Here is a 14,457-nt window from a genome sequence, read left to right on the forward strand (position 1 = left end):
ATCAGCCTCTTGCCTCTTCAGAGGGACTTCACTGGGTGCTGGCTCCTGTGATGAGGTTAGAAGATCATCCCCTGGTAGAGAACTGGGCAAGTGCAGAATTCACCCAGCATCACAGGGAGAGGACTGAGAGTTACCCAACAATTACAACAAATATTTATAGAAAAATTAAAGACTTCCAGATCTCAGAACCACAAACCAAACCAAAGGACTAAATACAAGCTTGAAAAATATTCATTACATATGTGAACAACTGTATACAGGATATTTTCACTTAAAGAGAAGCAAACTAAAATAGTAAATAAAACAACCAATTTTGCATATCTGCCTTAGCATTCCTCCATAACCATGTGCCAGTGGGCAGGTAAGGGTGTAGGGGAGAGTGCTCGGATGCTCCTGAGTAAAGCTCAGAGAGGCATCAAAGCCTAGAAAACAATGACACATTTTGATCTAGCAGTTCTGTTCCCAGAAATCTGTCCTGAAGAAACCACACACGTGCAAGGTTTAGCCATGAAAAATGTCTGCTGAAACGTGTGTAAAATAAAAATAGAAAATGATAAATATTAAATAAGCATATCTCACTAAACAAATGATATAATTACATCAGGGAACACAAGCAACCACTTAAAACAATGTTACAGGATATTTAGTAACAGAAAAATAGAATTTAACTTGATGGGAAACAGGAACTGATAAACTAGTGTGAACAACATGATCACTTTCATTGGAAAAAATATGTATTAATGCAAAAGACTGTAAGGCCTTCCTAACATTTTTTATTGTAGTTTTACATACATACACTTGCCATTCTCACCACTTTCAACTGTGTGATTCAGCGGCATTACTAACATCACGGTGGTGATAGCAGTCACCACCACCTATTCCCAAAGCCGCCTCATCACAGAAACTGGGAGACCATTGAGCAAGGACCTCCCTCCGGCCCCAAGCTCTCCTATACCTTCAGTCTCTAAATCTGCCGATTCTATGTCCCTCACAGAGTGGAATCACATGGTGTCTGCCCTCTAGTAACTGGCATATTATACTCAGCATGAGGTCAAGTTCGTCTGCGTTGTACCGATTCAGAATGTCCTAGCTTTTTAAGGCTCAATCACATTCTTTGTGTGGATGGGCTGCACTATGTTCATCTGTCATCCACAGATGGACAGCTGTGGGGTTTTTCCCTTTGGGCCGCTGTGACTACAGCTGCAGTGACCATGGTGGGCCACGGTCTGCCTGTGTCCTGCCTTCAGTCTCCTCAGTGCACAGCTGGGCCAGGGTTACTGGATCACATAGTAATTCCATGTTTAACTGCATTCCTCTGTGTGTAGATGTCCAGTGGAAGAACTGCCCTTTCCTGATGGAGCGCTCTCGGCCCCCTTGTCAAAAACCATCCAACAAACATGAGATTTCCTCCGGCTCACTGTCCTGTTCCATGGTCCGCAAGTCTGCCTGCAGCCAGCACCTCAGTCTTCACTGTGCGGCTCTGTAGCAAGTTTCCAGAAGAGGAATTCTGAGTCCTCAGCTTTGCTCTGTTTCAGGGTGGTTTGGGCAGTTCAGGGTCCCCAAGACCCATCTGAATTTTAGGATGTGCATTTCTGTTTTTGTGAGAAACTTGACAGGGTTTGATGGGATTGCCCTGACTGCAGGTCTCTCTGGGTGAACTGACATCTTACCAATGCTGTCTTCCGACCCAGGAACGCCGGCATGCCCGCCGTGTTTCCATTATTAGTGTCTTTAATTTCCCTCAGCAGCGTTGTCTGGTTTTCAGTGTATAAATCTTTCACCTCCCTGGTTAAGTTTATTCCTAAGGATCATTCTTCTAATGCTACTGTAAACAAAATTGTTCACTTCCTTTCTGGGTGGTCCATCAACAAGTGTGAGGGACACGGCTGCCGTCTCTGTCCTGACTCCATCTACCAGCTCTCCTGAACGCGCTCATTACTTCTACCAACTTTTCTGTGGATTCTTTCAGATTTTCCACTATAGGATCATGTCATTTATGAACAGAGATCATTTTGCTTCTTCTTTTCCAATTGGGACCCCAAGGTCTTTTATTTGTCTTGTAGCCTAACTGGAGCAGACAGAAACAAGGCAGGGAAGCGTGTCAAATGAAGGAAGCCCCCTCTGCATGGCAGACCTGACCACTCTGTCTGCTGTCGGGCACAGGACCATGTGCACTAGCACTGTCTGCAGGTGCACCCGCAACCGAGCTTGCCGAAATAACCATTCCAGACACCTGGCGGGCATGCCCAATGGCCACCAATTCCTGAAGACGTTCCACAGGAACAGGGGCCTGCTCCTGTGCCTGAGAAAGCTCTGGCAGAACAGAACTAGGACTCGGGAGCCTCACGTACCTTAGGGTCCACGAGGGCCCCGGCCTTGATGAGGTACTTCACCGCGTCCAAGTGGTTGTTCTCTGCTGCCTCCATCAGCGGGGTCCTCTGGTCCTCTGAGCAGGTGTCAATGTTCGCTCCCGCCTGGTGAAACCAAGGGACAGTCGGTGTGTGGGAAGCTGCTGTTGCAACCACAACCTCGATAAGGAGACAACTCACAAGCTTCAGACATTAGAGAATGGAAAGCTCACATCAACCATATTCAACCCTTTCTACTGCCCAATGATATCCGACTTTTGCAAAATTAAGTTTGAAAACAATTATCCTATGACCATCAAAAGCTTTGGTTCAAGAAGAGAGCCTTCATTTCTAAATCAGATAGAAAATGTTTGTAGCACATTAGTAGGCAACACCTTTAGAAATGAGAAGGAAGGTGATAACCTCCTAAAGTCAGTAAAAGTAAAGAAGGGGTGCAGCAGGGTCCCCCAGCAAGGCTGGGCAGGAGGTAGGTCACCTGGCTCAGTGGCCTCCACATGGGATGCTCCGGGGTCACTCAGGCAGCCCAGACCTGGGCTGGGTCGTATGCTGGGAGCAAGTCAGCTATTTGGCAGCTGAAACCTTTTCCCTCTGAGAGAGAAACTGTCAAACTTCTTAGACTGATGGACAAAGAGCTAATATTCAGTTCTAAAAATAAATATTTACTATGGGAAAATCTGAAGTTAGTACTGTTTTTACTTTTAGCAAATAAAAACAGTAGGCTTGGGATGGTACACATGGAAAATGGGTCCAGGGAATTCTGGGGAGACTCGGTTACTCTCAGAATCACAGTCCCCACTTCACAGGGATAGACCTGGTGTCAGAGGTCAAAGAGGCTAAGGCAGCAAGGTGGGACACGGGGGTACAAGTTCAATTCCCAACACACAAAAGTTCAAAGCCAAGGTGGAGCATTCCCTTCTGAGGGCCAACTCGAGCCAGAATTCATAGCAACTAATTTTAACAATCTTAAAAACCCACATGAGACCAGGTTCAGCGTGAAGGGTGGCATAGCACTCAGACCAGGCTGTGCAGCCACAGCACATGCCCTGCAGGCTAAGGCCGTGCGCTGTCTGCACACCGGGCCGTGCACTTGCATTGCTCCTCTGTGGCCCCAGAGTCACAGGGCAGCACAGTCTGGGCACTGCCTGCAGTTGGGGGTTGGGAAACAGGCCTTCCCTGGGACTCGGACGTCACTGAGGAGTGGCCTGGATTAACCCAACACTAGTTTCCAGTAGCTCACCTGAAATCAGAGCTGGCCAGCGACTGGCTCCACACACAGCCTGGAGCACTCAGTCACCCCCAGAGGGATGCCAGAAAGTTGGCCCAGAGAAAAGTGGACCATCAACAGAGAAAACAAGGGCAGCTGAGAAACAAACCAAAAACTCTCTGAGAACCCAGAGACACAGGGTGAGTCAGACCAGGAGGCCCCACATGACTGCCAGGCCCTTCCCCAGAGATGGCAGAGCACGGGCAATGGACCTTCAAGCCCCCGCGATGCTCTGGCAGGACCGACCTGACAGTCTCCACACCAGACACAGCGGCGACAGTGCCAGAGCCTGAGCAGGCCTGGCCCAGGCGCATCCCCCAAACCCGCATGGCCGTGTGCGAGGTTGTGTGCACAGCTGAGAGCAGGCCCTGGGGCTCTGGGATCAAGAGCACAGGTGCTGCCTGCTCTCCCTCCCCTGGGCTCCGCGACTGTTGGAAAACCACTTTTCTCTGAGAAAATGCCTCGGAGGCTCACAGTGCACATGCCATGTAGAGGTGAGAGGAAAGGGCACAGACCCAACAGCAGTGATCTTACCAGACAGGCTGGAGCTGGGGGACAGGTGGAGGTGCAGGATGAACAGACAGCCCGGTGGCCGAAGGTCACCACAATGCCCATCAATGGCCCAGGACAGGACACTCAATTCAGGCCAGGGGTGCCCCCAGTGCTAGCACAAGGCTGGGGCTAGATGCTGTCCACCTGAACCACAGGCACGCCACCAGATCCCATGACCATGAAGCCCGAGGAGAGCGCACTCCTTCCGCTGAGTGTTGTCACTGTGTGCACACTGTGCTGCAGTGCGAGTGTGGGACGGACACCAAACACCATGGAAGACACACCACCTTCAGAGGGGCTGCGACACTGGGAGCCTGGGGCCGGTCTCAGAGCTGCCTTGAGGCTGGGAGCCCCAAAGATCAGAGCCAGCCCAGGGGAGGACACCCCCTGCAAAAAGCCAAATCTCAACAACCAGCACCCTTGGTTCCAGGCAAACAAGAACCGAACAGATCGCTCCCTTTTCTTGGGATCTCAGAAAAGCTGCTACGGTCCTGGGAGAAGAAAGATGCAAACATCCCAGGTTCCCAGGGAGCGTGGCCCAGGTCATCAAACTGTGCACCAGGCTGGGCGTGACAGAGGGGCGCAGGACAGCTGTCAGTGCAAAGGCTCCTATAGACGCCTTTGGAGAGAGGGCTGATGTTCTTTAAAACACATGACATCCGCCTGACCAGGCGGTGGTGCAGTGGATAGAGTGTCGGACTGGGATGCGGAGGACCCAGGTTCGAGACCCCGAGGTCATCAGTTTGAGCACAGGCTCAACTGGTTTGAACAAAGTTCACCCAAGGTCGCTTGGACCCAAGGTCTCTGACTCGAGCAAGGGGTTACTTGGTCTGCTGAAGGCCCGCTGTCAGTACACATGTGAGAAAGCAATCAATGAACAACTAAGCTGTTGCAATGAAAAACTAATGATTGATGCTTCTCGTCTCTCTCCATTCCTGTCTGTCTGTCCCTATCTATCCCTCTCTCTGACTCTCTCTCTGTAAAAAAACAAACACACACATGACATCCAGCTCTCAATAAGATAAGACTTGCAAAAAGTTGCGAAACAAACAGGGTTCCCATGTCCCTTCACTGACTCTCCCAACGACAACATCCCAGCCCCAGCCCCAGGGCCAAAGCAGGAAAGAGTGGGATCAGACCACCAACCCATGCAGCTCCCCAGGGTGTGCACTCAGTAGGCTTTTGTCCTTTGACCCGAGAAGGTGACACAGAAAATTCAGAGACTCAACGAGCATGATGCTGAGGCCGACAGAGCTGAGCCGCATGCTTGGAGGTGCTGCCTGTTGGTAAAACCACACAGACGCAGAGTTGTGACAGTCACAGCACAGCCTGGAGAGCTGCCAGCTCCCAGGGAACAGGGCTTCCGGAAACAAGCAGCTCTGTGTCCTGACTGCTGCTTAGCTGCCTTCCTGTTCTTGTTCTTTCTTTCTTTTTAAGTGAGAAGAAGGGAGATAGACTCCCACATTCACCCCGACTGGGATTCACCTGGCAACCCGTCTGGAGCTGATGCTTGAATCAAATGAGCTGTCCTGAGCTCCCAGGGACCGACGCTCGAACCAATCAAGCTACTGGATGCGGGAGAGGAAGAGAGAGAAGAGGGAGGGGGAGAGAAGCAGAGGGTCGCTTCTCCTGTGAGCCCTGACTAGGGATCAAACCTGGGATGCTGCACGCTGGGCCGATGCTCTATCACTGAGCCAACCACCAGGCCTCTGGCTTCCCTTTCTTTTTTTTTTTTTTTTTTTTTTTTTTTTACAGAGACAGAGAGAGAGTCAGAGAGGAATAGACAGGGACAGACAGGACCGGAGAGATGAGAAGCATCAATCATTAGTTTTTCGTTGCACATTGCAACACCTTAATTGTTCATTGATTGCTTTCTCATATGTGCCTTGACCATGGGCCTTCAGCAGACCGAGTAACCCCTTGCTCGAGCCAGCGACCTTGGGCTCAAGCTGGTGACCTCGGGGTCTCGAACCTGGGTCTTCCGCATCCCAGTCCGACGCTCTATCCACTGTGCCACCGCCTGGTCAGGCTGGCTTCCCTTTCTTATTGCTGACTAACCAGGAAGTCTACATTTTAAGAACTCTACTGTGTGCATCACTTACATACACACAGTGCTATTTCAGTGTTAAAAAAAAAGCCAGGCCCTGGCCAGTTACCTCAGTTGGTTAAGGGCATTGTCCCAAAACAATAAGGTTGTGGGCTTGATCCTTGGTCAGGGCACATACAGGAAGCAATAAAAAAATGCACGACTGGCCCTGGCCGGTTGGCTCAGCGGTAGAGCATCGGCCTGGCGTGCGGAGGACCTGGGTTCGATTCCCGGCCAGGGCACACAGGAGAAGCGCCCATTTGCTTCTCCACCCCTCCGCCGCGCTTTCCTCTCTGTCTCTCTCTTCCCCTCCCGCAGCCAAGGCTCCATTGGAGCAAGGATGGCCCGGGCGCTGGGGATGGCTCCGTGGCCTCTGCCTCAGGCGCTAGAGTGGCTCTGGTCGCAACATGGCGACGCCCAGGATGGGCAGAGCATCGCCCCCTGGTGGGCAGAGCATCGCCCCTGGTGGGCGTGCCGGGTGGATCCCGGTCGGGCGCATGCGGGAGTCTGTCAGACTGTCTCTCCCCGTTTCCAGCTTCAGAAATGGAAAAAAAAAAAAAAAAAAAAAAAAAAAAAAAATGCACGACTGAGTGTAACAACAAATGCTTCCCTTCCCCCTCCCCTCCCTCTGTCTTTCTAAAAATCAGTAAAAACTAAGCCCTGGCTGGATTGCTTGGCTCAATGGAGTATTGTCCTGGAGAATGAAAGTTGCCAGTTCAATTCCCGGATCAGAACACATTCCCAGATACGGGAGCCACTGTATGTTCCTCTCTCTCCCTCTCTCTCTCTCTCTCTCTCTCTCTCTCTCTCTCTCTTCCTCCCTCCCTCTCTCAAAAAAAGCAAAAAAAGCCAAAGAGAAAACAGGTCCTTTCAAAAGGGTGACAAGCTAACTTCTGAAAAGGCAGATGGAGACAGAAGATGCAAATGTTTCTTACATGCAGTGAAATAAAACAACCAGCAGCTAGAATCCCAAGTCCAGGGACATCGTTCCCTGAGAGCCTCCACCTGGCCGCCACACCTGCTCACCTCCTGCCCTGCTGGGAGGCCTGCAACAACCGTACAGTGCCCGCACCCGCAGGCCCACCGCCAGGAGCACAGCCACACCCTCACCGGCCCAGTGAGCAGTGGGAGGCCTGCAACAACCCTACCGTGCCCGAGACCCGCAGGCCCACCGCCAGGAGCACAGCCACACCCTCACCGGCCCAGTGAGCACTGGGAGGCCTGCAACAACCCTACCGTGCCCGCACCCGCAGGCCCACCGCCAGGAGCACAGCCACACCCTCACCGGCCCAGTGAGCACCAGCTCCCCATGGTCATCCCTCCAACACTGCCACAGGTCCATGCTGAAGAATACCCCCCACGGGCCAGTCATTACTCAGAACATGTGTAACCCATGTGCATACTCCCACATCTGCTGTCACCAAGTCCTCTCATGCTACTCTCCTGAGCTGGCACCTGGGGACCTCTGGGGGCCTCAGGGTCACAGAGCCAGTGCTCAGCTCACTTGCCCCTTCTCACTAGATGCTCTTCCTTCCTCAGCCTCCGTGACCCCTCCTCAGTAACCTCGTCAGCTTCATCACCAAGAGCATCTGCACGTGTGACCACTGGGGATGAGAAAGAAAATTATGTAACTTCCAAGTGAACAACAAGAAAGGGTGCCAGGAAATTAAAACAAAAATCAACCCTAAAGAAGGAGATGATGGACACCGGTGTTTACATGGCCGCACGACTAAGGGACACACAGGCAACACGCCCACAGGAGGATGGGGAAGGAGGCGTGTGCTTGCCGCTGGCCTGAGCCCGCCACACCGGAAGTGAGGAAGCAATCTCAGAAGCTAACCAAAAACGCCATCACGCACGGCTGTGGCAGCGCTGCTGCACTGGGCGGGGGCAGCCAAGGGCCCCACACGCACCTGGATCAGCATGTGGCAGATGTCCACGTGGCCGGCCTCCGCCGCAGCGTGCAGGGGGGATCGCTTGCTCTGGTGCTCCATCTTGAAGTTGGGGTCGATTCCGTCAACTGTGAACAGACAGGTTTTGCTGATTACTTTAGAGCCGGCACTGGCTCCCAGCACTCAGATGGCTGTGAGGCACCGGACAACGGCCTGGGTGGCGGCAGCACCTGTGTCTGCGTGGACAGACCAGGTATGAAGGAGCCGTATGCGAGTCTCTCCCTCTGCCCTCGTCTACACTGGTCCCAGTGACTTTTCCCCTGACCAGGGCGCCTGCAGAGCCTGAGTGGAGCCCCTGTCCCTGAACTCTGGGGACAGAGGCTCTGGGAACAGCACTGCCAGTTGCAGCCCCGACAGAAACGTGCTTGGTGAGCACGGCTCCCAGGGCCTCACGGGGACCCTGTGCTGAGACCACCCATGGAGCAGAGAGGCACCGGCAGGAAGGGTGAGGAAAACAAAAGTGCCATTTTTGTCAACATTAAATACAACTTTCTTTAGAGGAAACTATTAAGCTTCTTTCCTGATTTACTGTGAAATTAAAGAGATTTTTAATTACCATTTTTAACCGAGAGAAATGAAACCCAGAGCTGTGAGCTCAGAATCCAATTCCTGTCCTTCTGCAGCCCAAGGAGGCTGTGACATCAGAGATCCACACCCGCAGGTGTGCATGCGAATGCAGAGCAGCCCAAGCTCAATGCAGGTGTCCCCACTGCCCCCCACTGCGCCCGCACCACCCAGCACCCCAGCCCAGCTCACCTGGTTGTTTGTGAACCTACATTTCTTCTTAATGTAATAATCATATTCCTAATTCCTTGTTAAAATAAGAAATAGCCTAACTGGTGGTGGTGCAGTGAATAGAGCATCAACCTGGGATGCTGAGGACCCCGATTCAAAACTCCGAGGTCACCAGCCTGAACAATGGGTCACTGGCTGGGTTTGAGCCCAGGACCCTATCCCTGATCAGGGCACATCTGAGAAGCAATCAATACAAAACTATAGTGAAGCAAATGATACAAGTTGATATTTCTCACTCCCCTCTCTCCCCCCCCTTCTACTCTAAAAATAAATCAATAAATTAGAAAAAAAAGAGAGACTCATAAAAAACAAACAGCATGAACTGGCTCAACAGCTCTGGACACTGGTCAGAGCAGCAGAGAAGCCACTTGGCGGACGTCAGACCGTGTAAGACAGGGTGAGCAGTGTCGTCCCCATGGGCCCGCACAGGCACTCACCCAGCATGAGAAGCACCTTCTGCAGCTCCCCCTGCCTGGCGGAGAAGTACAGCTGTTTCGGGTGGAAGCGAAGCTTCTTGGGTCTGTGGGGAGAGTGCAGGACTGCCGTCACCGCCAGCCCTGCCCGGCTCCAGGCCCACCCGCCACCATGCACGATGCTCGTCTGCCACTTCCTCCAGGGCAGGGTCCCAAACCCAGCAGGCTGGAGGCAGCTCACACTAAGAACAACAAATATTAGCACCTGTCCTCTTCACCCACAACAGGACAGTGGCTCCTGAGGGTCTTGTGCACCATGAAGGCAGGACCAAGCCAAGGCCCACAGCAAGCCCACTCTGCAGCTGACCCTGGCTCCTGATACACGCGTGACGGACTTGCTGCGCAGCCCATTCCGTTTATTAACCCCCTGAGGTGGCAAGGACCAGGCCAGGCCCTGACCAAGGTCCCAGGTGTGGGCTTGTGAACCGAGGGTAACACTACAGCCTAAGCTGTGTGTCAGCTCCTGAGCCCAGAAAGAACGACCGGCCACGCCCACACCACCGAGGAACAGGAAGCTGATCTCACACTGAAATCATGACCACTGCCACACCTCGCTCCTGACCAGCCAGCTTCACCCAGGGCCCCACAGCCCTCACTCGTGAAGACATGTGACTTGCTCCACCAGCCCCGTGTCTGTGCACCACTGTGGAGCACGCACAACAAACACCAGGTGCCTTCACCGCGCGGGTATCAGCGTACCCAACCGTCTGCAGCCAGGTAGAATGGGGTCATAGGTCAGGGGCGGCCGCAGGTGGGAGCAGCACGCTCACACCCAGCGACACCCACTCCTGCAGTAGTGTGACCAGGCCTGGTGAGTGGGCACAGCAGGGACAGAACAGTCACCCTGAGAACATGGCCAGAGGAGGCTGTGGGGACTCAGGAATGTGTCCCAACATGGGAATTGTCCATGCAGCAAGAATAAGGTGATGCTCACTCCCCTCCAAACCCCAGCAGGCGGACACACTTCCGAAGGGAGTAGGTTGTCTGGCATCCCTGAGGGGCCACGGGGTCCCCGGGGAGAAGACTCCTCCTGCTAACTGGTCAGAGACATCGGGGCCTCCAGTAGGGCCAGAAGTAGGACTGCAGAATGTGGAAGCTGGTAGGTAAGCTGAGGGACCCCTTGGCCCCTCACTCATTTCACAGGCGAGGGGCTGGCCGACCCACTGCTGAGGCTAAGGCTCTGTGGTCAGTGCTGTGGGTAGGAGCAGGTCAGGGAAACATTTGTACAACGCCCACCAAGACTCCCTGCATCACTTCCACAGTGTCACCTGCTCCTGGTGCAATGGACAGCATCTGGCAACAACTTCCGGCAACAGGGTTACCACACATGCGCTGTCCTGCTGAGCAAGTGACTGCAAAAGCTGCACAGAGCCTCGGGGCCTCCCAGGAGCACCCCACAGCCCAGTCAGGGTGCAGACACTTGGGAGCGTGAGCCTGGCGAGTCCCGGAAGCCCTCGGGGACAGAGGCCCCAGTGTGCAGAACCCTGGCAGCTGACTTACGCAGGCACGGAGAGAACACAGGGGGAAGAGGCTCTCGGAAAGGGGAGCGGTGGGTGTGGGCGTGTGACCGTGCCGGGTGCAGGGTGAGTGTGGAAGCACAGTCCTTACTTTTCCGAGTCCAGGGCAATGAGGGCACTCTCCAGGGTCTCCTTCCCAGGTCCCGACTTCACCAGCCCAGCCGGCCCTGTGGGGTCGAAGCTCTCAGGCACTGGGGCCGCCGTGCTCTGTGGCTTGTCGTCCTCTGAGAGCGGAGGGCCGGTGACGCTTCAGGGAGGAGGGGACGGGAAATGCTGAGTGTGGGAGACCTGGAAAACCTCCCTTCTTGTGGAGACCAACAAAAACACAAAACATCGTGTCCTGGGACCTCCCCAGCACGCAGCTCTTCTGAGAGCAAGAACGACCTCACTAGTGGAGTCCGGGCTCACGATCAAATCCCAGAGAAAAACCACATAACAGAAACAACGTCCCCAGGATTTCTGGGCCTTGTGCTCACACCTGCATGTGCAAAAGAGCTGCAGGCTAAACCTATCAGTCCAGCTCCCCCCAGGAGACAGGGTCCCAATAAAATTTTGATTCAAAGGGCATTAAACTGATAGGTTAACATATAAGAATCGACACCCTACTGTTCCTCAGTCTGACGTGTGACAACCTGAGTCTCTGAAACGGCCTCCACTGATGCTGCAGGGTCCCTGACACCAGTGTGGTATTATGAGGTGTCCCCCAGGGGTGAGGGCTCCGCTGCCGCTGCGAAGGCGGCTCTTCCGTTTCACTCTCTGGCTAGATGTTGCTGGTAGACAACATGGCAACCCACCCCAGGGATCTGTCTACCCTCTCATTCTCACCGATTCTTCCAGTTTCTATCAGTTTTTCAGCTGTCTGTACCAAATTCATTTAGGAAGAACATCACACACTTCCAACATGAATCCTCGTCTCCCAGTGTATTTTTCTGTGTTCGGCTCAGGCCTTCACAACACGAGGCAGCGATATAGACTGCACTGCTGACAATAATGGTTCATACGTGTACACACATGTACACGTGTATAGACACGCACTGAGGTATAAATGTGTGCGCACAGATGCATACAAAAATGTACACACGTACATGGATGCAAACACGAACACAAGTGCAGGGACACAAACACAGGTGTATAAACACATACAGATATGTGTAAACACAGATATGTACACGAAGGTATAGCTGTGTACTAACATGCACGTGTGTACGCACGTATACATGTACGCACATGTACAGGTGTGTACAGACACACACACGTGTGTATACATGTGTACAGCGTTTCAGGTGGACACAGCTCCTCACGAGAGAACTACACTACCCACAGGAAACACTGTAACCGCACAACAACCTGGGTGGTGTGACACAGGCTCAACAACAGGCAAATGAATCTACAAGAGCAAGCCAGCAGGAGACCTAGGCCCAGAGGCTGCAGCCCGTGAACTTCGGCGTGCCCTGAGTGTCAGGACCCACACGACTGTGCGTCAGCTGGGAGACGTCTGGATGAACAGAACCACCCACAACTGGAGACGGATACACGTCAGGTGAACACCTGGAGGCTCAGCTGGATGCGTACCTGCCTGTGGTGGTGTCGGCCCTGCCCTCCCCCGCGGAGCTCTTCTCCGGCCCAGGGGCCAGGGTCATGGTGGAGGTTGTGTCTGCTTTTGCGATCGTCACCTCTTTGGCCTTGGAGGTCTCCTCACCACAGTGGGGACAGTAGCTGGCATTATTGACTCGAGAGGCACAGTCTTTGTGAAAGCGGTGGGAGATGCTGCTCTCGGGCTGACACTCCATAAAGTTACCCTAAAAACGGGAAAATAGATTCATTGTTTAATGTTGGCGGCTAATACTTTAAAGTGAGACTGACCCTTGCATGGCAGTCAGTGTAGCATGGGGTTGAGGGTTTAGTCGGAAGCCAGTGAGACCCCAGTGTCCCTTTACCAAGAACATCCACACAGACACAATGCTAGAGAGAACCCCCACCCCACACTGCAAGGTCGAAGCCAAGCTCTCTGGCTGTCCTAACCGGGGGAGAGGCCACACAAGGCCATGTCCCACGAAGGACCCACAGAGAACAAACGAGCAAATGAAAGCCAGAACAGAGTGACAGGAGGAAGGTGCTCTCAACAGTAATCTGTGGAGATCACCAAACATCACCATAGCATTTCAGGTGGGCCTGGTGACCATGGGAAAGGCCTCTTATGGGCCCAAAGGGGTGACCTTGACAGGGATGAGCCAGAGATCAAAGAACATACAGAAGCAGCTTCCCTCTTTTTTTTTATTTTGTCATTTTATTGTTTTTTTAAAAAACATTTACTGATTTTAGAGAGAGAGGAGAGAGAGACAGAAACATCAATCTGTTCCTGTATGTGCCCTGACTGAGGATCAAACTGGCAACCTCTGAACATCAGGACAATGCTCTAACGAACTGAGCCATCAAGCCAGGGCTTCATTCAGCTTCCCTCTTTTTCATCAAAAGCAAAAGAGGATGTTTAAGATGGAAAGGCACAGAGGTGTGACACCTATAGCAGCTCTGCAGTAGGAGGAGGGCTCTGGGGGGGGTGCCCTGGGCACTGGCAGGCACAGGTATTTGTGGAAGTAGCCGATGGACACCTGGAAGAAACAGGAGAGGAGGGCAACACAGCAGGCAGAGCGTGCCTTTCCCAGGACGAGGCTGAGCAGTCGCACACGCAGCTCACAGCAAGACGAGGAGTCGAGGGCACCCAGAGCGCTCGCCCCACACACCCGCTGTCCCCGCAGCCCGAGGCTCGCAGGCAGGAGAAGGGGACGCGCTGTGCTCGTGCACGTGCGTGTAGACCTCGAGGAGGCTGGCCCCGGACTGCGGAGCTGGGGCACGTGTCAGCCACAGCTGCACTGTGGGCAGGTGTGTGCCAGCCGAGGCCCTGCGCTGGCTGCGGGTGAGCTGGGCGCTTACCGCCGTGCAGAAGTAGCCGCAGCCAGGGCAGCACTGGTGCTTCACCATCCGGCCCCGGTGGTCTTCACACAGCACCAGGAGTGGTGCCTTGCTGGACGGGCGCATCAGCTCGTGCTTGACCACGCTGTTTGTGCACCTGCCCAGCTGCAATCAGACAAGACCAGGGTCAACAACACGGCCGTCAGGAGGGGCGAGTTCGGAGTGGACCTCGAGCACCATGTGGGGTCGAGAATACACGTCCACCAGAAGAGGGTGGTCAGTGTGACGGGTGGCCACACAGTGTGAGAGCAGCAGCTGATTTACTTGGCAAAATTGGAAAAACATCCTGAGTGAGTTAGGATCTATGCTGGACAAAGAAATAGAAATCCACTGGGCAGGACAGACCAGGCTGGACAGAATGACATCACGGGCCAGCAGCAAGGAATGCACAGTGAGTCCCTGAAACCCTCATGTGGTGGAGAGAGCCAGAGCGAACGCCAGACCAAAGGGCACTGGTTAGGTCGCTATGCAGACACAGG

The 14,457-nt window shown here is 53.5% G+C and overlaps 1 protein-coding gene across 9 annotated transcripts in view; it reads right to left on the reverse strand.

Annotated features, from left to right (window-relative positions):
• EHMT1 (euchromatic histone lysine methyltransferase 1) overlaps nt 1-14,457 on the reverse strand; it is a 146,877-nt gene that overhangs the window by 25,589 nt on the left and 106,831 nt on the right. For 6 of the 9 annotated variants that reach the window (XM_066366555.1, XM_066366556.1, XM_066366554.1 and 3 more), the window contains exons 11-16: nt 13,940-14,083; nt 12,581-12,807; nt 11,100-11,255; nt 9,456-9,538; nt 8,185-8,291; nt 2,352-2,474 (exon numbers count right to left, since the gene is read on the reverse strand). In XM_066366555.1, coding sequence (XP_066222652.1) covers nt 2,352-2,474; nt 8,185-8,291; nt 9,456-9,538; nt 11,100-11,255; nt 12,581-12,807; nt 13,940-14,083 — 840 coding nt within the window. The remainder of the gene's footprint in view (nt 1-2,351; nt 2,475-8,184; nt 8,292-9,455; nt 9,539-11,099; nt 11,256-12,580; nt 12,808-13,939; nt 14,084-14,457) is intronic. The other 3 variants (XM_066366558.1, XM_066366560.1, XM_066366559.1) reach the window with 2 other exon arrangements.

The sequence above is a fragment of the Saccopteryx leptura genome, chromosome 2, assembly GCF_036850995.1.
Source record: "Saccopteryx leptura isolate mSacLep1 chromosome 2, mSacLep1_pri_phased_curated, whole genome shotgun sequence".
Taxonomy (NCBI): domain Eukaryota; kingdom Metazoa; phylum Chordata; class Mammalia; order Chiroptera; family Emballonuridae; genus Saccopteryx; species Saccopteryx leptura.